The 25,993-nt window shown below is 42.1% G+C and overlaps 1 protein-coding gene across 9 annotated transcripts in view; it reads right to left on the bottom strand.

Moving 5' to 3' along the window:
- Nucleotides 1–25,993, bottom strand: part of MSI2 (musashi RNA binding protein 2) — a 575,344-nt gene that overhangs the window by 403,887 nt on the left and 145,464 nt on the right. For all 9 annotated transcript variants that reach the window (XM_075590055.1, XM_075590053.1, XM_075590052.1 and 6 more), the window contains one exon: nt 22,440–22,532. In XM_075590055.1, coding sequence (XP_075446170.1) covers nt 22,440–22,532 — 93 coding nt within the window. The remainder of the gene's footprint in view (nt 1–22,439; nt 22,533–25,993) is intronic.

Below are 25,993 nucleotides of genomic sequence, written 5' to 3'. Positions count from 1 at the left end.
TCTTGGGGGGGAACAGCGACAGAGGGTGACTGTTGTGGGGTGACTTTGTTCTTCCCCCTCTTTTTTGGGAGGAGAGATTCAGATGTCACTGTTTGAGTTGCGACAGTGACATCTTCTGTGGTCCCAGGGGGGACCTGGGCCCTCGAGATCTTTTCCTTCTCCCTCTGTTCTTTGGAGAGAGGTTCAGATGTCACTGTTTGAGATGGGGCAGTGACATCTTCTGTGGTCCCAGGGGGGACCTGGGCCCTCGAGATCTTTTCCTTCTCCCTCTGTTCTTTGGGGAGAGGTTCAGATGTCACTGTTTGAGATGGGGCAGTGACATCTTCTGCGGTCCCAGAGGGGGCCTGAGCCTTTGAGGGCTTTTCCCTCTCCCTCTTTCTTTGGGGGAGAGGTGTAGACGTCACTGTCCGAGATGGGGCAGCGACATCTCCTGTGGTCCCAGCGGGGGCCTGGGCCCCCGAGGGCTCCGCTGCGGTGGGTGCAGCGGCACAGGGTGTTTCCTCCTGGGGGGAGACAGCGCTAACAGAGGCTGGCCGCTCCAGGGCGACCCCCTCTCCTTCCTTCCGCTCTCCAGGAAGAGGTGCAGAAGTCACTGTTCCGGATGGGACAGCGACATCTCCTGCGGTCTCAGGAGGGACCTGGGCCCTTGAGGGCCCCGCTGTGGTGGGCACAGCAGTACCGGGTGTCTTGGCAGAGGGAGGGGTGGGTGCAGGAGTTGGGACGGGTCCTCTGTTCCCTTTGAGGCAACTCCTACGAGTGTGCCCCAGCTCTCTGCACAGATAACATCTAACCCCCTCCGTGCCATAAAACACAGTGTATGCTATGCCCTCGTAGAGCACCCTAAACGAACCCTCCACAGATTCAGTGCTCCCCGGCAGCAGCAGTTGTACCTGCCGCCTAAATGAGAGTACATGCCTCAGCGCCCTATCTCTGCAGCCCAAAGATAATTTTATTATGGGGGACTTAATGTCTCCCAGGGCTTGCAGGTACGGCTTCATGAGGCAATCTGGGATGAAGGGGGGCACATTTGACAGGATGACCTTTGTGCCTAACCCCTCCATGGGTTCTATAGGGATGTATTTCCCCCCCTACACTGATGCCTTTCTGCACCAGGGTGTGAGTGGCAGCCAGCGTACGGAGGAAGAAAATGCCCCTCCCATACATTTTGCTGGCCGCCACCACAGCAGAGGGACCCACCACATCAGCCACAGCCCTCACATATATCTCCATGTTTAGGCCAGGTGACATTGGGCACCTCACCCCAAGCTTCCTGCTGAGACAGGGCGTGGCCCCAGCATTGTTGTTGCTGGGGTCAACGCCTGTAACTGCCACATGCGCCCATGTTTGAACAGGGACTGCAGGGGTTACGCTGCTAACAGGTGCTGGGGGAGGCGTGGCCAGGGCACTGGAAGGACCAGGCCTAGGGCTGTGACTAAGAGTGTTGCTCCTAGGGGCCACAGTTTTTGGTGTTCTGTATCCGGGCGTCGCCCCCTTTGCCGCACTAGTCCTGTTCCCCTTTCCAGGCATGATAACAAATAAGCCTCTAAGTCAGGGGAAGGTATTGCTTAGTGAGAGAGGTATTGAGAGAAACTGTCCCTTTAAGAAGAGATCTCTCTGCAAGGGGAAAAAACAGCAGCTTTTAAAAACCTGCTGCAGTTTTAAATCTTTTTCCCCTTATTAGTTACTCTCTCTCTGTTATAATAAGCAAACACCACAATTTACAAGTCTTTATAGAAAAGACACAGAGCTCTCAATTGCAAGTGAGAAAAGGAATCAGGCCTAAGAAAAACAAAAGAGTGAAATTGGAAGTTTAAACAACCAGTAAAAACCTCCAGTAGTGAGGGAGGAGAGAGGGGGTGAGACTGCAGTTTTCCAGCCAGCTAAACTGCAGCTATGCTGGGTTAAATCACTGCAGCCCCTGGGTGAAAACCAAAAACGGTTTTTAAGCCTGAAAATACACCCAAAACCCTCTATAAAACTCCCAGTATACTCCCCCACAGATCCAAACCAAAAAATACGAAATAAAGAAAGAATAAAGCTGATTCCTTACCAAATGCCTGGGAGCTCTGTACATACACTTCTGAGTGACGCAGCAGCAGGTGATAGTGCTGAGGTGAGTGTCGCAGCAGCAGGTGATCGTGCTCAGGTGAGGGAAGCAGACGAACAGTGTGTGTTGTTTTAAATGTTCGATTGAGCAACCTAATTTCTCAATTTTTACACGGTGTTGCGATGTTCACTTCTCATTCGCCACACCTGTGGCTACATTGAAAAATAGGTAGCCCACCTCTGCTATAAAGAACCGTGACATTAAAAAGAAGAAAAACGTACATCTATTCCCTAATTTTCTTATCCAGTCAAGAGCCGGTTTCAAAGATTTGAAAAGAGAAACGGTCAATATGGTTATAGAGGGTCACTGTACTTCTAGACAAGGCACTGGTCATTCAAAAGCAGCAATAGCAACCACCTTCATAGCCAAGGCCGAGTCACCACTTCTAGAAATAAACATCTAAAGCAGGAGTGCTTTCATGGGAAAACGGACAACATTTTACAGGTTCTGAGGGGTACAAACATAACTCTTGCAGACACACAAAAGGGGAAGAGGACATGTGGTTGTCCCTGGCCAGCGAACAGTGAATCACCACCTTACAGATCAGAGAACTAGGGTGTCTATTTGCTGGGAACTACGCAGCGCCATAGAGTATTTCAAAACAAACATTCAAGCTGAGACGCCAAGCAACCCTTCACGATGAAATGATAAAGTTGTCAGGAGAGGCAACAGGCCTAACATTGATAGGGAGCCGCACAGTAAATCTTCCAATCCTATCAGTGTGTCTCCAGCCCGTACATTACTGGCTATGACAGTAAAAGTATGAACCCTCTTCATCAGAAAGACGGAGTCAGTTACTCATAAAACAGATGGTGTTTCCAGAGTTGTCATGAATAAACCTTAAAAGAAAAACAGTTCAGCTGCTATTACACAAGCACTAAAAATGATAGCCATTTTGAAACCGCATTTTATTGACCTCTAATATTACAATGGTGTACAAAACCGTGATGTCAAACAGATTCGGTAATCACACACCACAGCAAGAGCTGGGCGTAAGAGAGCATGTAAGATGTTGAAGCTACCGGAATACATATTTACTAGAGCTGAATGTCAGATTCTAGTCAACTACTGTTCCGTGGTCGTAAAGAAATAAAACAGCCTCTTAATAGTAGTACCAATATTATAGCTGTTCATATAAATTACATCTTGGAAGCACCGAGGGACAAAAAATATAAAAAGATGTGAAAATGGAACCAGTTCAAACTTCTTTTACAGTAATGGTCTCCAGTTGAGCATAATCACCAAAGCTATAGTGATAAGATTGCCAAAAGTAGACAAACATCTGCGAGAGGAATTTATCTCCGAGGGAAAGCCAACAGCTTGTTATCATTAAAGAGGCGATGCGCGCTCGGCGTTTGAACTGCAGGCCGTCTTGTTACTGCGTTTTCTGAGGCAATTGCACCAGATGTTGGCAACTATCCTCAGATGGATGACAAGCACCTGCTGTTGGGAAAACTAAAAGCTCCTCTGCCCTTTTGTTTTATTTTTATTTATTTATTATTATTCTGCGGGGAAGAGAGGAGAAGACAATAAATATAGCTGACCCTTAGAAATAACCTGCATTCTCGCAGGCTGTGAAGAGTTGCTGACTAACAAGAATGAGAGATGAGAGCTATGTTGACCAGAGCATGCCTGGCTTGGGCAGAAGACTTCGAGTGGCTCGTAACCTGCGGACATTTGAAAGGTACAGCGTGACTGGTCTTACATCACAAACTGCAATGGGTATTGGTTGCTGCTTCTGGTGAATCACTTCAAGTTTGGAAAGGAAATAAACCTGTCTCAGTCAGCAGAGAAACCATCTCGAGACTTCAGACCCACATCTTCCATCATGTTGAAGACCGTCTTCTCAGCAGATTCCCAGCGCAAATCGTCCGAGGTGTCTCAATGCTTTATTAGCATCTTGCATAATCTGTTGCAATATAACCCAGATTAATTAACTTTAGAAAGACGCGTTCTTAAAATAAAAAGGTACACAGCGTTACGGATTTTAACATACACTGCGGTGGTGCAGGAAGGGGTTTCAACCTCTGAACCACTACTTTAAATGAGAAGGCTGGATTCCTCACAGTTTCGGCAAATGTACTTCGATTAAATGTACATTAACATCATTACCAACAGCGTCTAGCCCAAAGTGACACCATTAATGTTCATTTGTAGCACCATCCCATTACTCCCTGATTATTTCCTTTAGGTAAATAAAACCTATAGAGCACCATTACTCGGTGTTAAAGGTCTGGGGTTGTGTGTGTTAGTTTAAGTATCAGTGGAGCAGATATCCGACACAATCACCTCCTAAGACCTGCAGAGAAACGATTGAACTCTTCATGAAAAGAGGCATGTTTTTAGACACTGCAATCTAGGACATACTTTAAAATAAATAAATTTTTGCTGATGCTACCTCTTAACAAGCCTTTCTATGTTTCCTACACAGATTATTTCCCTTTTTTATTTATGCTGTAGCTATGCAAAGGCATCTGTTACTATTTGTTTTTAGTGGATTTAATTGCTGCCTTTACTTCTACGAAGCAATCTTTTTTTTTAGGTCTCTAAATACGATTCTGGGCCTCATGCAGAGAGCATAGAATTGTAAAAATGGCGAATTTCATAAAAAGTAGCTTTTTTGGAGAGTTTTATTCTCCATATGCAGAAAAGTGCGAATTCTGCTATGTTTAACATGGATGCGTGTGGCGAGTTAAAATTGGCGAGATGCGCGCTTCAGAAACGTGTAAAAACAAAATCGCGCCTTTTTTTTCCCCTTTACTATAGGCGGCGAGCGCCATCTTGCCATATTTTCGTGGCGCGGCAAAAATGCGAGAATCGCGCCTTTTTTTGGCGCGAACAGCCGCTACTTGCCGTTCGCACCTCTCTGCATTCGGAGAGTTTTAAAAATGGCGCGATTGAGGTTCTCGCCAGCCGCGAGGCGAGTTTTAAACATAGAAATAAAAAAATGGCGCGTTTTTCGCAACTCGCCATTTTATGCCGTTTTCTGAGGGAAATTGAACAAAAAATGGCGAGTTTTGCAATAACGATGCTCTCTGCATGAGGCCCTCTATGTTTCTGAGGAGGATTAGAAAATAAAAATAGAGTGCTTTTTATTTTGTTATTTCTCAGGCTCTCTCAAAAATATTTTACACTTCTTGATTATAGTTATTGCAGAAATTGCCTGCAAAGCAATTCAATTTAACACACTTCAGTCCTAAATACTATTCCTCATAACATTTAACACACCGGCACCGGCACTGATCTTTGAAAGAATGCAATTTCAAATCTTTTTTTATTTTCTAACACAAAATAATACCTCTCAAATGAAATCTATTACATTTTAAGTTGCACCCAACCACAATTAACCATCAGATCTCACTCATGGGCCCTTAGGATGCTAATGCCTTTGTAGTTTAAGAGCGAACATTTTACACTAATGCAAGCAAAACTGGTTCTTACACAGTTTTGCCATTTTTACCCAGTTTGGGGGATTACAAGCATGTGTAACATGAGCCTACGCAGCAGATATGGTGGGGAGAGTGGTCCACTGCAGGATGGGAGGCTGACGCGAGAAGGTAGTAAAAAGTATGGAGTAGCACTATGAGAATGTCGTTATATTAGGTACCCCGATCACTACTTTAAAAGTCTTCTGCATCATCCAATCGGTGTCACTTCCATTAAAGGAAGGGAATACTTTACTACAAGGAATCAGAACGTACAGGTGACATGCCAGCTCGTATCAACTTCCTTTACACAAAGTCTATAGATATTATTTCGTGGAAAAACAAGCTAAAAATCTTCGGACAATCTCTAGGACCATTACTGCATGTAACCCCCCTAACCCCCCTTTTCATAATTCTTGGCATGGGATATGCTTTTTATGATATTGAATATTTAGTTTGTTTTCAGGGGGTTTCACCTGTGTATTATATTTGTATTGTAATTCATTTTCGGCCGCAAAAGGAAAGATACACATGGACGGATATTTTAAATATTTCATGATCTATAAATGTTTCATTCTAATATGCAAGTTTTTTGGCCCACAAGTCAGCTATTGTTTAATACGTGTAGTATTTCTTTTGCATCATCTTAGAATTCATATTCACATTGTTCGTTCAGATAACCGCTTAAAAAAAAGATTTTCTAAAATAAAAATACCCTCTTGGATTGTTTAGTGGGGTGCGTGTGCATCTTGTATTGGCTAGTGGGGTGCGTGTGTGCATCTTGTATTGTTTAGTGGGGTGCGTGTGTGCATCTTGTATTGTTTAGTGGGGTGCGTGTGTGCATCTTGTATTATTTAGTGGGGTGCGTGTGTGCATCTTGTATTGGTTAGTGGGGTGTGTATGCATCTTGTATTGTTTAGTGGGGTGTGTATGCATCTTGTATTGTTTACTGGAGTGCGTGTGCATCTTGTATTGTTTACTGGAGTGCGTGTGCATCTTGTATTGTTTAGTGGGGTGCGTATGAGCATCTTGTATAGTTTAGTGGGGTGCGTGTGCATCTTGTATTGGTTAGTGGGGTCCGTGTGCATCTTGTATTGGTTAGTTGGGTGCGTGTGCATCTTGTATTGGTTAGTTGGGTGCGTGTGCATCTTGTATTGGTTAGTGGGGTGCGTGTGCATCTTGTATTGGTTAGTGGGGTGCGGGGGGCATCTTGTATTGGTTAGTGGGGTGCGTGTGTGCATCTTGTATTGGTTAGTGGGGTGCGTGTGTGCATCTTGTATTGGTTAGTGGGGTGCGTGTGTGCATCTTGTATTGGTTAGTGGGGTGCGTGTGTGCATCTTGTATTGGTTAGTGGAGTGGGTGTACAGCTTGTATTGTTTAGTGGGGTGCGTGTGTGCATCTTGTATTGTTTAGTGGGGTGCGTGTGTGCATCTTGTATTGTTTAGTGGGGTGCGTGTGTGCATCTTGTATTGGTTAGTGGGGTGTGTATGCATCTTGTATTGTTTAGTGGGGTGTGTATGCATCTTGTATTGTTTACTGGAGTGCGTGTGCATCTTGTATTGTTTACTGGAGTGCGTGTGCATCTTGTATTGTTTAGTGGGGTGCGTATGAGCATCTTGTATAGTTTAGTGGGGTGCGTGTGCATCTTGTATTCGTTAGTGGGGTGCGTGTGCATCTTGTATTGGTTAGTGGGGTGCGTGTGCATCTTGTATTGGTTAGTGGGGTGCGTGTGCATCTTGTATTGGTTAGTGGGGTGCGGGGGGCATCTTGTATTGGTTAGTGGGGTGCGTGTGTGCATCTTGTATTGGTTAGTGGGGTGCGTGTGTGCATCTTGTATTGGTTAGTGGGGTGCGTGTGTGCATCTTGTATTGGTTAGTGGAGTGGGTGTACATCTTGTATTGTTTAGTGGGGTGCGTGTGTGCATCTTGTATTGGTCAGGGTGGTGCGTGTGTGCATCTTGTATTAGTTAGTGGGGTGCGTGTGCATCTTGTATTGGTTAGTGGGGTGCGTGTGCATCTTGTATTGGTTAGTGGGGTGCGTGTGTGCATCTTGTATTGTTTAGTGGGGTGTGTGCATCTTGTATTTGTTAGTGGGGTGCGTGTGTGCATCTTGTATTGGTCAGGGTGGTGTGTGTGCATCTTGTATTGGTCAGGGTGGTGCGTGTGTGCATCTTGTATTGGTCAGGGTGGTGCGTGTGTGCATCTTGTATTGGTTAGTGGGGTGCGTGTGTGCATCTTGTATTGGTCAGGGTGGTGCGTGTGCATCTTGTATTGGTTAGTGGGGTGCGTGTGCATCTTGTATTGGTTAGTGGGGTATGTGCATCTTGTATTGGTCAGGTTGGTGCGTGTGCATCTTGTATTGGTTAGTGGGGTGCGTGTGCATCTTTTAATGTTTAGTGGGGTGCGTGTGCATCTTGTATTGGTTAGTGGGGTGTGTGTGCATCTTGTATTGGTCAGGGTGGTGCGTGTGCATCTTGTATTGGTTAGTGGGGTGCGTGTGCATCTTGTATTGGTTAGTGGGGTGCGTGTGCATCTTGTATTGGTTAGTGGGGTGCGTGTGCATCTTGTATTGGTTAGTGGAGTGCGTGTGCATCTTGTATTGGTTAGTGGGGTGCGTGTGCATCTTGTATTGGTTAGTGGGGTGCGTGTGCATTTGTATTGTTTAGTGGGGTGCGTGTGTGCATCTTGTATTGGTTAGTGGGGTGCGTGTGTGCATCTTGTACTGGTTAGTGGGGTGCGTGTGCATCTTGTATTGGTTAGTGGGGTGCGTGTGCATTTGTATTGGTTAGTGGTGTGCGTGTGCATTTCTATTGTTTAGTGGGGTGCGTGTGTGCATCTTGTATTTGGTGCCTCTGCTTTCTTCCTGGTACATAGATTTCCTGCTTAGTTGCAAGGTTGGATAGGAGTGCTGACCGTTAATGATGAACAATAATAGGGTCAACTGTAAAATCATTATTACTGATCAATGCTGTACTTGGAAGCCACTTAAAATTGGTCTATTACACAAAACCATCTCTTCTATATATTTTTTTTTTAAATCCAGTGGGTTTTTTTGCCTGTATTCTGCCTTTTGCAAATTGATAACATTAATTCGAATAATGAATGGCCCTTTCCATTATTGTACTGCTAACATTTGTACACACAACTGGCACTGATGAAGCTAAGAGCATTTCATCCAACTGAGTGGACCCTGGATACCTTCTACAATATCTGTAATCCTTGCTCTAGACAGATTAGCCAAATTAGACTGAGCCACTCTGACCTTGTCCTTGTGTGTGTGAGCGCACGCCAGAAAGATGAGAGAAAAGAAACACGAGCATGCTCATGGCTGACATGAATGTGAAACTTTCGACTATAATGTTAAATGAAATGATTCTAATTGGAACGAACCTATTTTTATTAAAGTCACTGAGGCCTGTCTGCAGGGGTGAGTGAGACTGGTAAGGTGGAACGACACTCACTCCAAATGAGCAAAGACATCACAGACTTGCAAGTCACCTCCCTCCCCCATTGTAACGCATTTCACAGGGGGGTCACCAGTTCAAAAAAAAAAAAATATTTAGATCACTAGTTTACTTTACAAATGTCCAGAATGCCTGTTAAATAAAAAATGTGTATTTCCATGCAACTGGATAAACCAAACACACACTGGGGTTCTAGGCCCCTGGTCATCACAGAGAAGCTGGATAACTAGCAGTTTGTGATGCACGAACTTCCATTCAAGTGAATGGAGAAGACAATGCATCGATAACGCTGCTATGACTCGCATCCCACTGAAGGCACTGATGATGTACTTTTTTGAACGTCTGGAAAGGCTAGTGGACACACACCTTTTGTATTGGAGTTGCAATACATTATATGCATTAAAACAATATAGAAGTTAATACAGTTTTCATAATGATGTGCTATACAGTCAGTTATTCAAATATTATTTTACATTGAGTAAATTATTACATGGATACAAGTACACATACACACTCCTATATTTGGATATACTTAGACACACGTGTCCACAGTATGTATAGATTTACATCATTTAGGAGGGTTTTTGTTTTCCTGATCAATCAAACTTTTCTACATTTGAGAAAACCTGCTGTAAAACAGCATATGTAAGGATCAATAAATGTAAAAATGCCACTTATTTTGCTACTCTACAGTATTTTATTTATTTATCAAAAGTTTTACCAGGAAGTAATACATTGAGAGTTACCTCTCGTTTTCAAGTATGTCCTGGGCACAGATTTATAAAAATACATGGTTACAGTATGTTAGGGCATCGCATGAGGAAAGATATTAATTGAATGCTATATTCAAAGGTTTAAACATATATAGAACTAGGTAGATAGGTGTACACATGTGTCATATGTGCAGATACACTACATTTCTAAGCACGTTTGTTTTAGTCAAACTGGTCGACTTTCTATTTAAATATTGTAAGGTCAGTATGATTAGGAAAGCAGAGTAACAAAACAATCCATTAAAAGCCTTTAAACACCATTCAGTTGTCTTCTGATTGCTTTTAGAAAGCGGCGGCGGCGAGGTTAACAGTAGTCACAAAGTACATGGTATTCCAGATCCCGCTGAATATTAAAACCTCCCATAAGAGCTTTGCAGACATCAGATTAAAACGTAAATAAAATAAGTGACCAGCTCTTCCATCCAAACGAAAGCCACGGATCTAAGAATGCAAAACTCTGGCAACAGGCGGAGATTGACAAGGGAAACAAAACTGGAGTGAAATGCACTGTATGAATAACCCCATCAGCCCTACTGATGTACCTGCATACATCATAAAAAGTGCCCTTATGCCGTACACTATAGGTCATGGCCTTTATTTTATTTTTTAACTTTCATGGGGTTATATGCGATCGGTGCTCACGCCAAGAGCTGATCGCAGACTAAACTCTCCCTCCTTCAAACCACTCCCCCCACCCCCCAACACTTTACTTCCTGCCACCGGAGCCCAGAACAGCAGTCACATGATCAGTCAGTGCCAGAGGTTAGGCTGCCATGCAGATGACTGGACCCTCCGGTATTGAAGGGGTTAAAAAGAGCAGTTTCGCTTCATCTGTTTTTGTTAACCCCGGGAGGCTTCCTGAACCAACAACGCCACTATTTTCGGCTCTAGCGACCTCCATGTACACAAGATATTAACCAGTGAAATAACCCGGTTCAAATCTCCCTCAGGAGAAATAAAATGGCTGCCAAATCTGAGGCCAATCGGAAGCTGCAATATCAATGGTAACGGCTTCATCCTGGATGTCTATTTAAAACCACTTGGTAAACCAAGAAGTATTACAGGTAACTTCACCAGTAAGTATCTCAAGAGCCAGGTAGTCGACGGAACTGAAAATCGTGCAGTTCAGCTATGGAGGGTCCCCTGGTCCCAATCCTATAAACTAATATGGAGGTTAGTTAGGGTCGATTGCGCCTTTAAAGAAGGATCTAGATTTTCTAAATGACATGCATTGCACACAGGAAGAACGGTGCACACACATCTAACAGGTAACCGACCCCTCTACGACCTGCTTGTTCTTGCCAATTATTTAACCTTAGCCATCAAAGGGACTTCCAAAACAATGCAGATGCCCGTCTTGCAGGGACACTCACAGTAGTGCAAGTCTTAAAAGAAGGTATGCCAAACCAAGAACCACTTACTTGAAGTGAGTTTCAATCATTTTCCACAGCAGTGGTCAAACAAATTTCAGCAGTCGCAATCTTTATAAGGCCGCGCTTATAGTCTGGCTACGGCGACGTTGTGACGTCATCCGCCACCGCAGCGGTTTTTGTCTAAAGTGTAGGAGGCAAGAGACGGCGACCGGTGGGGCTGTGAGCAGTTCGCCCTCATTGGCTGAACCGCTCACGTGCACGCTGACGTCACGCAGTGGTCGCAGAAAAATCTACATTTCATTGACTTCCAGCAATCGCGACCAAGTCGTTGCTCCGTCCCGCTGTCACGCCTACTAGAAGTGCACACGACGGATTCAATACAGTTGATTTGACGCGCCATCGTGCCTCCGTAGCCAGGACTATAAGCGCGGCCTTAGAGGTCCAATTGCAAGAACAGAAAAAACACTTTGGTAATGTCCACGTTTCACCGCTTCACGTGCTTAGGAGTTCCAAATGATTACAAAATAAACCAAAATGCTGCAGGGTTTTTTCGGAACAAAGAATTTAACAAAGGTTGAGGTGTGGCGGGGGGGTCATTACCCCGCTGCAGGCAGAAAACACCTCTTCATGTGTGATACTTATTAACATGGATTCATTTCTTGTTTTTTTATTCTACAGCACTCCCAGGGTTCATCCCGTGACCTAAATCAGCATATTTGGGAGTTTGAGATCCAAGAAATTTAAAAGTACTGACAACAATCGGTGAAAGTATTGAAGTCCATAAAACCACTGATGCTACAAGTAATGGAGACCAACTCCAAACCAATGAGAGGTATGGACTCCAGGGACCACCGTTTGTGATTTGTGGACTTTTCCAGAGTTTAACAACAGAATTAGATTCCAAGAATAAATTACTGGAATATTTTTATTGTAAGAATAGTTGAACAAAAAACACACCCAAAAAAGCATTGATTATCAATGGACTGCAACGCACTGCGAAAAGGTGAACAAACCACTGAAACTTAGTCCAGCTCCGTGTAACCTTCAGCCTTCCCAGTCCCATTCTCAGCTCACACACTATCCTTTTGGTGGCAGAGATGTAATCTACATTTCCATGTCTGAGCAGATGAAACAATACACACACACACACACACACACACACACACACACACACACACACACACACACACACACACACACACACACACACACACACACACACACACACACACACTTCTAAATGCTGATGAAATGAACTCACATGGAGAAAAGGCCTCTTTTCTCATGCTAACGACTCCATTGAGCTGACTCCCTCTTCTGAGGCTGTATCCAGGAACCCCCTGGAGACAGAGGAACCTTTGGAGTGTTTAATAGTCAATCTGCTGGTTTAACTCCTTCCTTCCAAACACAAAGGGACAAAGAGATACTTATGTAGATATCCCCCACCCCTCTCTTTAGTTACCTTTTCCCCAGTTTCCCAATGACAAACGCAGATCTGATCTCCAAATCTGCAGTAAAGGGACAGTCCCCACCTAACACCAAAGTTACCTAATGGGAGCATTGTGTAAAGAAACAGGGCAAGTGTGTATTTTTAAATATTGTACAACACTTAAGATTTCCATGGTAAACAATTATTTGAGGCGCGTTGGTCCTTCCGTCCATGTAGTAACAGTATACCTGGTGAAGGACATACAGGACACCTACAAGCTCATATTGAACCCCCAAAATAACCACAACATATATATAAGAATATAAGTGTCACAGAGGAGTGCTACTGAGCATGGCAATATATATTTAAACCCAGAGACAGAACATAAAACACAGACAGAGCTCAGTGCACATCCAGTGAAACTTATACACGGTACAGTACCTAAATATATATGTATAGATATCTATTAAATAAAATGGTCTTTTAGTTTAACATTTTGGCCAAATTGTTGTAAGCCCCTGAGCCACTACACGGCAGACCACATCTCAGGGATCCCTAACACTATTTAGGCACTGTACCTTGTATAAGTTTCACTGGATGTGCACTGAGCTCTGTCTGTGTTTTATGTTCTGTCTCTGGTTTTAAATACCTGGTGAAGGACCCTGACAGGTTCGAAAGCTTGTAACATCTCCACTACTCGTCGGTCCAATAAAAGGTATCATACCACCTACCCCCTCTCCCTCCTGTTACTACAATCTTTACTGAAGCTCTTTTAAACGGTTGATCAACACTCAAATGTAAAGTAATTACGGTGCCAAAATAAAACTAGCTGATCCGCTTGAATTCAGCACAGAACATCATTTCTGACAAACAAGTATTCTATAAAAAAAAAAAAAAAGAGACAAAATAATTAAGTTTGGGTATATTAAATTATTTACCTGGTTGCTTTCTAGTTTCATACAAATTGTTTTACATGACTGCATAATTTCCCTTGTACATCAACAGTATGTGATGTTTCATGAAAATCATTCCAAGAGAAATGGAAAACATCTTAAAGAGACGCACACAGTCTTGCTGAGACATGCACTGTTCAGTTTTTTCTTTGTATCCTAGTTTGATGTTTATTTTTATATAATCCCTTTTATTTTCTCGAACCCCAATTGTTACCTTTTTTATATCGCGTAAATAAAAGTTTGATCAGACTTTCAAACAGTTCAAATGTACAAACAAATTAAATACATCTATATTTATCTATTATATCCATAACGAGGGGCATCTCCACACACACACACACACACACACACACACACACACACACACACACACACACACACACACACACACACACACACACTCAAGAGCGAGTGCTCCATTAAGGCTTATACCCAATTAAATAATTAATATTGTATGTCTATTTATATAGCGTCATTAATGTACATGGCGCTTCACAGTAGTAATACGTAACAATATTACAACAGGCAGCATCTTGCGTCACTATTAGCATCCATTATTTGGACACGACCGACCTAGTTCCACATATAATGGCACAGAGTTTGAATCAGGGGAACATGGTTCAGTTCCTGGTGGCAGCTCTTTAAGTCTCTTTATCTCCTTGTACCACAGGTAGCAGAAACATAGATTGTTAGCTCATGTGGGAAGTGGCTCTCTGCAACAATCCTATGTGCTTTGTACCACGCACTATACTGTAATTGTGAAGCGCTTTATCATTGGGAGAAAAGCGGTATATGAAATAAAGTATTATTACTGTATTATCTGCCATAAAGTGAAAGCAATCCAGCCTCTGACACCTTCCCATGCATACAGTGATGGTTAGGATCTAAAATAAGGTAAGACAATGAAGGATTTGGCCATGAAATAGGTCATCACAATCATTAAGTAAATGTTAAAGAGGCAATCCAAGCTGGCTGTTTTTCCCCCCTTTTTATTTTTTTGCATAGGATTGAAGCAGAGCATCTCCAGAGCTGAACCCCATTCATTTCATCTCTGGGGACTCCCTGCTTCCGGAGATACTTACCGGTGCTAGAAGCCGCTTGGCCAGCAGGATTCACGTAATGAACGAGTTTCAAAGCTCCCGCACCTGTGGGCCAATAGGAAACAGTGATGTCATCTGGTGCGGCTTCCCATTGGCCCATGTGACGTGCAGGCTTTAAACTTGCAAGAGATACCGGCTCTCGCTTAAGAGGCAAGTATCTCTGGAAGCAGGGGGCCCCCAGAGCTGAAATTAATGTGGTTCAGCTCCCGAGACCCCCGGCTTCAAACTTATGCTTAAAAAAAAATGTTTTTAAACGGCCCACTCTCCTTTAAACCAACACATACAAGAGAAAATATTTTCAAAATGGTTAGGAATGACACCATTTTGAAACAGTCAGTGGTATAGGGCATCTGAAGTGCTTTTTAATTCCAGCATGGAAAAGGTCCAAGGATCAATTCAATGCGTTTGTGCTTGAAGGAGTTAAAATGTCATGTCAAACAACAAAGTTTGGCACAAACCCAGAAGGCACATGGGAACCAGGGCAGCAGAGTTATAAAGGCCTGATTGTAGCAGCCCACTGGATTGGAAATGACTTGTAGGCCTATTGAAACAAAACTTTGGCAGGAAAACAGAATGAAAGGAATGAGACAATAAAAGGCAGGAACAAAGGGAGCAGAGTTGTTTCAGCTTAGCAAAATAAGCTCACTTTGTTGTTGGGAAAAGCCAAAGCCGATTAGGACAAACCAATGACTAAGCATAAGTCTTCCAAACTAATTACATAGTTCACCATGTGAAGTATGATTGCAAGTCTGAAAAGTGGGGACTACTTTATTTTTCAGAGTTAAACTACATAAAACCTGTACTACTTAGAAAAGGCTTAAGCCCAGAGAACCCCATACTGGAAACGCACTGGAAGTGTATGCTGCTGGAGGAAACTGGGAGCAGATTATAGAGCTATGGATTTAGCTTCAAAGGCAAGGTGGTAAATGACGGAACCCTAAATGAAAGAAACAGTCACCAAGCCTGATTAGCCCTGGATGTCACATCACCTTCCCAGGGGATTCCTCTTTACTCAACAAAATGCAGTCTGCAAACGCTCATCTTGATATATAAAAAAAAAAGTTTCTCAATAACAGTGTACCACTGACCGTTTCACAATAGTATGCAACATTCTTCCAAACAAATTATTCCAAATTCAATTACTCTGAACTATTCAATTGTTGTTCCAAAGCAATAACCAGCCTCATACTTTGAGTTTATTTGCTGTTGATATCTTGCAGGAGGGGCCATAATTAGCAGGGAGTGTTTGACTTGAGAACTTATGGTAGCCTACTGAAATGCCCACGTGCTCCCTCTGATGGCACATTGAATTGCCTTGATAGATAAACCTTTTTCTACGCTGAGAAACCTGCAATTTTTTTTTAACTATAAATGCGTGTTATGGCTTATATCTTCCAGAGAGGTCAACAGTGGGAACAAAATGCCCTCCTCGAGGTTCAACTGTAAAAGGTTGTTTTGGTTATGTAAGGGTGTTGTAGCTTATGAGAACACAAATGTGGATATAAAGAATCAAACCCTCCTTTGCATTTTCTATTACAGTATATCTTAATAAATAACACCAACTTCAGTTCCAAAATTGTGTCCATCGAAATCCAATACAAATTAGTTTTTTTAAAACCACCAAAACGTCAACAGGGTCAATGAAGGTTTTACCTTGCGACGACATTAGTAAAATACAAACTATTTATGCCACTAGAGATATGAAGGTATCACCGTACAGTGCTAACCATCCAAAATGAACCCTTTGTTCAACTTAAGTCGTGCAAACATTTGTTTTGCCAACGTTTGCAACATTGATCCAGACCTTGGAAGAGAGGGACGTAGTGAGAGAGAGAAAAAGTTCATAAAGGACCCAATGACTTGTATACGTCACAAAGCAATGTGTGTTAACGGGTATCTCCCCACGTATCGTACACACCCGATAATGGAGAAATAATCATATCTGCCTATTTAAATTCGATTTTAATATGTAAACAATGGCTTATTTCCAAGGTATCTCTCCTACAGATAAGTGTTTTGGGATGTACAGAAGTCAATGGGTACGCTACTAATTTGGTTTCTCCCTGTCTCTCCAACAAAATCCCTATCACGGGATTTGAAGTTCTGTGTTTTGCGAAGTTTCAGATTCTCGCAGCATACAATCCGGATTTCGGCTGTAAAGCTCGGCAAAATCTGGCAAAACGGAAACAATGGGACAGCTGTGCCCATTTCGAGATGCCACCATCTATCAAAGTTTTTCACGACTGCAACTAAATCAGCCACTCTCCCATTCTCAGTAATGTGCAGATGAGTGGCATTATACAATAATGTTTAGGTCTTCATTTTAAATCAACTCAATTATGTGTAATTGTCTCCTACTACCAGCTTGACCTTGCCAGCCAAGTCAAACAAACTCTTCCTGAGCCGTGTTTTGGAAAGTTTTCCTATTTCGCTAATCTTGACAGAGGGCAAAATCTTTTATTTTAGTTTTTTTCCTTGGATCTAGACGTTATCCAAGGAAACTGCTACTGGAACAAGTCGTTTTTCTTTCCCAGTTTATAAGCTTAATATGAGGTTTCATTCACGCCGATATCCATGTTAAATGGTTCTCCAAACCAGAAGACCGCATTTGCCAATTAGAGTTTGCCAAGTGCACAAAACCTTACAAATTGTAATGTGCAGGAATCACCACGGGAGTATGAAGACAGACTTCCTTTCTATCTACTTACTAAAGGAAACACTGCAATAAATTACATATAACATATTTATATATGATTAACTACACTTTATATAACCTGCCTTAAAAAAAAATTATATGTACATGCCTTTCAACTAAAAAAAGGCTAACACACAATGAAAATAACCAGATACTTTTTGGTGCGTCAGCCTTGACTTTCTTTAACCTGATGAAAACCTGTCAAATTGCCTCATGCCCAAGTCTGAAAAATAGCATGCAGTAGTTGGCATATGTTTAAACTACATATAATACCAGGGATAAGGTCTAGAGTGGAAAGCTCAGTCGCTTGCATTTCTGAATGGAGTCTACGGATTACTCAATTTACCATAGGTTTGCTCAAGTCAGTACAATGCATTTTTGGCCTGAGTGCTCTAGCCGGCTGGGGTGACTTGCTATACTCACTACTGCAGAGTACACCTTTAGTAAAAGGATCTATTCATGTAACAGCTGTGCGACATATTTGATTATTAAAAAAATTAAATATGCTCCAAAATACATGAATTGTAATAAGCACCAAAACACAGGTTGTAGAAGTTAGAGTTTAAACAATATCTGTTGGGTAAACTGCATGAATCAGTTCATAAAAAGCTTTATGTGATGTAAACATCCTGCCTGAACCTGGGAGATTTCATTCCACTAAAACGTTTTTATATCTTATCAAGATAAAAAGAAAGAAAAGAAAAACGTAACCACACTGCTAAATGTCAATGTCTACAGCGCCTTCAGAACAAAGCTTTAATTAGAAGAGTTGGTGTTAAAGGGATTCAGGCACCAGAATAAAGTGGAAACACACTATAGCAAGACATCTTATTCAAAGAATCCCAGTGCTAGCTAGCTCTGGGGTGTTCAGAAAGAAGGTCAAAATGCACTGCAGTTGTAAACCACCGTTCTGCATATTGTGATGAACGCACAAACAGAGCTGTGATCATGAAGTGCTGAAGGTTTGTGAAGCCCAATGAGTAGAGAAAGTGAGGGGGAGTGGTGACTGTGTTCATCTTTAATACACCACTTTTCCCCCCACATCTTCAGTCAGTTAAGACCGATTCCGTGTGACCTTCAGCAACTTCATACATATCTACTTCGCACCTGTCATTTGGTAATCTCCATATACTTTCCTTCCCCAAAATCCGCGATAGGGAGCGATACCAGGATAACGCTCCTTCAGTCCAGGCCCCATAAATGTGGTCGGGCAGGCCTGATAATGGTCAAGTTTCAATATAAAATTGTTTGGTATTGGAAAGCGCTAAACACGTCCAAGACATTTTTATCATCGTTACTATTAGTAATGTCCACGTTTTCTCCAACGCACGGACTTTAACCGATTACAGGAAAGCCCATGAAATCCAATAAACAAACATGCCAGTTCTATTTAAGAATGAGAAGCCATAATTGCGAACACGTTGGCTTGCACGTGTCGCCGGGCAGCAGCAGACCAATATCAAATGCCAATGAACTTTTGCCCTACCATTGCACTTTAGCTACTGCAGTCTAAACTAAATGAAAATGTTATTTTGGGGGGCGGGGGGAAATCATGCTTTAAAGTCCCATCCACTTTGCCTGCAGCTCCATACCAAAGTTACTGAAACCATATGTGCTTCTCTCTTTGCCCTGTATATCATTCCCTTTTTTTCCTGTTTCCATCAGTACTGTTTATTTCCCCTCATGTTTTTTATTAAGACTTTTTTTTCCGCTGTCCTTCTTGATGTTCCTCGGTGACAAAAATCCCCACCACAGATAAATGGTGTTTATTCAGTTTTACCCTGGAAATGCACACTGTGCTGTAATCCGTGTGGAAGAAATGAAGTTCATGGAAGCAGCAATCACTCAATGGTTGACTTCAATGACCGACTTCAATGACTGTTGCTTTGGTCCTCATCATTTAATACCTCTGGGCTTGGGAAGCTCCCTGTGGCACAAAGGTGGCTTTATTTGGTCCATAAAATGACTTTTTGGCCAAGGATGAAAGCAAACCTGACATCTCTTCATTTGTCGATTAATGTATCACATGTGACCATGCATTTCATACTGCTGTGGTATGGAGCCGGATACATGCGTCCTACAAAGCATTTGGCACTTTCACCCAAGACATACAGAGGGCGCTGTGCTCTGCTGACAGCTGGCAGGTACAAGGCAGCTTGATCAAGTAAGAAAGTAAGAGGAAGAGCAGAAGAATTGGAAGGTGGGAGAAGTACTTGTAACGGAGAGGAAGAAGATAGAGCATATGAGGGAGAAAAGCAGAGGTAAGACACAGAGGGAGTTGCAGAAGCTCTATGAATGGCACGTATATTGTAATCAGCACATACTATAGGATGCACGAGGGGGAGAGAGGAAAAGGAATAAAGATGCAATTCCACGTAGCTGGACAGAAAACAACCTTTTGTGAACAACTTTAAAACGTATTATTGGCTGCCCTAAATAAACCTAACTGTGCTAATAACTGTATTTGTCTTCTTTCATTCACTGGGACAGTCATTACAAATTGTATTAATTGGGGTTCTGAATGAGGAAATGTGCCAAACAGGTGTTTTCTTTACACTTTGCCCTGCTCAGTGAGACAATGAGAAATTGCTAGAGACTGAAGAGTAGCTATTCCATATGATCTTACATGTCCAAGCACAATAAAGGAAGGGGAAGTTAAACAGGACCTAAAAAAAGGGTCAGAAGGAAAAAAAAAACGGGAATTATCAAGCTCCGATGCAGGGTTTCAACCCCACACTGGACTTGAATAGCAATGAACGCTGGACTGCGGCTTAATGAATCTGCCCCCCCTGTGTGTTCTGGCTGTGCAATGGTATCATAATGTATTATCATATACTGTAACAAAAAGACAGGGGTGCCCAATGCTACATCCAATTGACAAAACATATAAAGTAATAAGGGTTTATCTAAATAACCAAGTAAATATTATTATTATTGAAATATTGAAACTTTATACTTATTACTTTAAAATGTTTTGTCAATTGGATGTAGCATTGGGCACCCCTGTCTTTTGTTGTATACATTTGCCACGCTCCGTAGCACTCATTTTAACATAAATATAAACTCATGATGTGGTGGGGGTGTGGGAGTTTGAGCTAGCTGGGAATGTGTGTGTGTGTATGATCATATAAACAGATTTGCAGTGTCATTAAAAGTCATGACAGTGGCCAATAGCCCAGCTCATGTCTACATGACACCAGAAAATAGAACAGTATTCAGCTCAGATATCGCTCTTCAAAGGTGAAGTTACTAACAATGCCTGGTGCAAATGGTCTCTTACTCGTTAGGATTTCATGAGAAGGTTATATTCTGGTAGACAGAACTCCCAGTAGACATCAGATTGCATCAGCTTCCATTGAGCTAAATCAGGGCAAATGACATGAAGGAATAACAAAGCAGCTAAATACCGAGTTACCGGTATTATCAACATGAACATGCACTACTTGCACGCAGACCTTCTCTGGCAGAAGAGTTTGCACTGACACCGTGAGCCTATATACGAAGCATCCCAAATGGCTTGTGTGACATTTTTCCATCTGCGCCTTCAGTGTCAAAAACGTGCTTTTTCTTTCTTTTTCGGCACACAGAAATGGATTGCACTTGGCATACAGATGTCATGCACTAAAAGAGAATGTTGAAGGCCAAGCCCAAAAAAAGGAGAGTGCGTCAAAAGCAAACTGTTTGCCCAGTTCAACTTGTCATAAACCATAAAAAGTCTGTTTATGTTGTTTGCGCATAACTAAGTTGCCATGCATCAACCACATTTTTACTGGACGCGGCACAGATGTTTCACAAAACAGGTTAACAAAATGTATTATTTTTCACAATATGGTTATTATAAATCTTATAATTATTTATATTTACTAATGCAACAAAATTCATTTCGCACAACAGATTAAGACATTTTAATAAGGTTTGTAAGTCTTTTCATTACTAAAATTGACGCACAAAAAAAAATGAAATATGATCTTGGTATATAGACGACCCCTATGTATGTTTTTGTGTGCAAGTTTGTGTGCATGTTTGTGTGCATGTTTGTGTGCCAGTCATGCAGAAAACGCTTGAAAGGGTTAATGAACATTTCAGATCAATTAGATTTCTAGATTGCCTTTATAAACACATGGGGGCCATTTGTTTTATATTCACAATTCAATGGTATATATTTTTTTCATTCACTAAAAGTGCAACACTTCATTCATTATGCAGTGCACAGCCAAAATACAACAATGGCATAACCTAAAGTATTACGATACCCAATGCAGAAATTGCTGGCTAACCATTCTCCTTACAAAGCCAACACACAGAGATGTCAAGTTGGAACACACACTACTATTTAGGTGTGAACAATGCCCAAACTCCAGAGCTAGGTTCATTCAATTATAATTCAGCATGCAGAAAGTAAGTATTAAACCTTGCCTTATATGGAGCAAAGCTAGCTACATGCGTATATGTAATAACATGGTTCATCTGCTTTACACGAATTGAGGTAGCGACCACTTGACCTTTTTTTTATTGTAGGTTAAAATGGATAAATGTACAACATGTGTGCTAAATGTTCTCTGAACAACATGCCTCCTCTACGCACTCCTTCAAAGTCCTATGAGCGCTCAAAATCTGATTTCCACTTCCGTTGAGTACCCAAGGCAAAATGTTTCCAGACTCCACCAGTAGCAGACGTGCTCTAACCAGCCAACAGTGGGGTGAAACTATTCCAAAACACTTTGGTCCATTAAACCATGAAGTAAGATAGTTTGGCACCGATAGTCATTCCACATGATACCAAAAACACCTTAATTGAATGGCTTAAAGTGGGATTGCTGCAGTCAGTTCAAGCTTTGTTCTAGTTTATAAGATACAAATTTAGCATTGCATCCCTGCCAAGCTGTTTAGTTGCTCTACTATGTGCTGTGTGTTACTGATCAGTTTACGGGACCAGGAGGTGTCAAGAAACCAATTCATGAAGTATGATGTTTTCTCGCACCAAGGGTAAAGGGGAATAAATACACAAATGCAGAAACAAAAAATTGGGTTGCAAAGACTTTTCCTCTGTAGTCACTTAAATGTAAACCAAAGAAAAACATTGCATTTGAAGGCATGGCATACCAGTTGGGGGGGACTTACCTTGCCAAATTGTTCAAAGTATTGCTTTACATCTTCCACTACAGTGTTCGCTGATAATCCACCTACAAATATTTTCTTTGTTCTCGTGACCATCTGCAAGGGATGACAAGAGAGACACATGCTTTAATCAGATTATTCGGCGCAACAAAGTCGACAGAAATATCATTCGGATACCACTGTTTAATCTTGTTAATTAGAATATTTATCATGAAAGGAATATTCAGCACGATCCAATTACATTTGCTGCGGTTAGTATTTGGGGGCAAGTATGTGCCACATGCCGGATTAAAAAGCAAACCGCAGCCACCAGGGCATTATAGGCGGCAAAACATCACCATGCACTATGCGTAACCCCAACTGTGGTGGAATACAAGACAGGGCCCCTGTTAAAAGCTAAAGGTCAACGTCCCTCCCCGTCTGCCTCAAATATTTAAATAACTATTTTTATTCCTTACCAGACACAAAGTTATGGTGAGTAAAAAAAAGAAAAGTGATGAGACACTGCACCGTACAGCAAGTAAAAATACCACTTGTGAGCACAGTCACATGTCTCAGACACTTCCACAACCCTGGCTTTCCCTATTATCTCTCAGCATACAATGCTTGCAGTGCAGCCATGGATTCTGGGTAATGACATGCAAGTGACCACTCGCACGTGTGTCATTATTAGCCGTTTTCCTAGCAAGAATAGAAACCGTCGTCAACACCAAATTCCCCACCATGCCCTCCAAAACACCCATCATGTGGTTGAACCCTTGCCATGTCCACAAGGATCTAGCCATGATCAGAGCAAGACTCAAGCATGCATGTTAAACATAAGCATGTCTATACGGCGCCTTTGGGCAACGAGGCAAACAAGAAAGCATGCAGATCAATGCAAATGTATGAAGCTACCCCCTGAGGAGAGCATAGGGAAACAGTCACATCACATAGCCATGGTGAGAAAATGTATTCTTCCTTGTTGGTTACGTGACGTTTAATTGTTATTTTATCGTTTGTTGTACGGTTTGCAGAGTAAAAAAAAAAAAACAATTCAGCTTTTATCAGATAAAATGCACACGTACTGAAGAGCAGATATTACGAATCAGTTGGCAATGGTATTGGGTGGGGGAAAGAGCATATATATTAAAGGTTTTCATATTTTAGCCCCAGCTGTTGATTTGCTCTAGTATCACACTAGTACTGAAGACCAAAATATCAGCTGTCTTTTCTTCCCCAAGGATGGTGCATGAGGAGGAGGAGAGAACCAGGACGAACATCCCATCTCTGGGTGTCACTGGCAGGTCACGATTCCAGGACAACCAATACATATGCAAAACAGCCATTTTCACATGCAAATTAAGGCTATTCTTATTTTAAACAGAACTACTATATGTAAATGTACCTGATGCATATGTATTGGGGAGAATACTGCCAACCTGAACAGTTTTCATCCGCCACAATGAACAAGAAATAGGTACTATAGCTATGAGATATAAATCTATATACACCAGCATATATACAGTATATATACATACAATATATATCTATATACATATACACACACCACACATTAGTTAAGTTATGGGGGGTAACAAAAGTGACAAAAACAACTCCACCGTAAAGCATATAGCAAAAGCAAAAGGTGGCACTGTGTGCTCATTTGCATGTCATTTCCCAGAAACCCTTGATGCAGTGGGAGCACTGTATGCTGGGTGATAATGGTGAAAGGCGGGGTTGAAGACCTGTGAAAAACATGCAAATGAGCATACAGTTATATTTCCATTTAATACACACACACCACACACACAGAACCCCTGTCCCCAATGTGCATTGAGAGGAGGACTCAGACTTGCTCTGACACCAGCCCTCACACGCCTGCCTCCTGCTTTGTCTTTCCACCAAGATCTGTCTTTCCTGTCGCAGTATCGATTGACAGGTCAGTCATTGCTGGGCACAGCACAAGCACCAGGGGGGGTGCTTGGGGGGGGGGGGAGGAGAGAGCGGGTAGTAACCCAAGCCCCCAGGATTTTTCCATTCCTGATTACTGTATATGACACATATAAACTCATACACCGTGTCAATGGCAAGAAAAAAGTAGTGGTACTTCCTGGATAAAAAAAAAAAAATCTACAAAAATGTACTTTGCAGCACGTTTTTACAAAAACCTGTATCATACCACTGCTTTAAAAAAAACAGAATCTTTCGAAAAGAAATTATTTAAAAAGCTAATCTGCAAGTGTGTAAATTGAACGTAGTGGTCACCTCCCGCCCCCAATCCAAACAAAACCACATAGAACTGCCTCCAGAAAAAATTGTGGCAAGGGGAATCAGAGCGCCTCTTTTTCAGAAGTGCAGTTCCCGATTATTCCCAAACTCAATCCAACAGACTGTTTATCCCTGTTAATTAGCCAAGACAGAAAAGATAAGGCAATACAAACTTTGCTATGTAATCATGCACAACATTACAGTGCCATGGAGTCTCACATTGTGCACCTGTTCTGATTGTGCAGATGTCTTTTCAGGTGCGCTCCCGTCCTGAAAACAGCCACATTACATTTGATACAGAAGTTTTAAATAATGGAAAGACGGAGAATCAATCACACATCAACAGAATAGTTCAAATCAGAAAGGGTTTTTTCCTCCAAAAGTTATACAGTATGAAGACCAATGGCCAAACAACTTTATATGTACCTCATCCAACATTTACAGTGACAAGATATGCTTAGCAAAATGATCGTTCCCCCATAGAAGACGATCCATTTGTTATTGTAGCCCCTACAAATGTTCTGTAGTACCAGCTCTTCCACACAGTGTATGTACCAGACAATGCCAACGTGTGTGTGTGAAAATGGCAGCCGCCAGTGACTGCTTCTATTCAGCTCCCCTCTTCCATACAATGTTCCCTACCCGAAGTCTCCTTATATTCCCAGGCCTTGACACTATTCGTAAATGTGACCGCTTTCCTTCAAAAACAGATTGTGCCGAAAGTCTTACTTCTATTAACACCAGGGTCTCTGTTCAATATGATGAGCAGTGGGCTACCGCAAGTTAAGGATGCATTCATTTCTATTAAAAAGGAAATTTGAGTGAATACATTATTAACGGTATTACCCACTACTCATCTATATACCTCATCAAGGTATAGTTTATTGAAGTACAGTTTACTGTTAGTACTTCTAAACTTCATAGTTGCAAGAAAGAGCAGGATTGAAAATGCCACTCAATGCACATCTTGCCACATGTATGTGCACTTGGAGCAGCGGTTCCAAGGAGCATGCCGCTGTGAGAGGTGTGAGCGGGGGGTCTCTTTAGAATCAGAGATTGCTGATCTGAAGAGGCAACTTGCAATATTGAGGGACATTGGCAATCTTGAAAGGGAATTAGAGCTCACTGAGCAGGCCCTTGCTTCGACTAGTGATGCAGATGGTGGCGCTGTTAGTGAGGAGCAGGTAGGTAGCTTGGTTTCTGTTAGTGAGGAGCAGGTAGGTAGCTGGGTGACAGTTAGAAGGGGAAGCAGGGGCAATAGGGAGAGGCAGGTCATTTCTGAGCTGACACATCCCAATAGATTTGCC

This window comes from Ascaphus truei, chromosome 3 (assembly GCF_040206685.1).
Source record: "Ascaphus truei isolate aAscTru1 chromosome 3, aAscTru1.hap1, whole genome shotgun sequence".
Lineage (NCBI taxonomy): Eukaryota > Metazoa > Chordata > Amphibia > Anura > Ascaphidae > Ascaphus > Ascaphus truei.
This window is presented reverse-complemented; position numbering and strand designations above follow the sequence as displayed.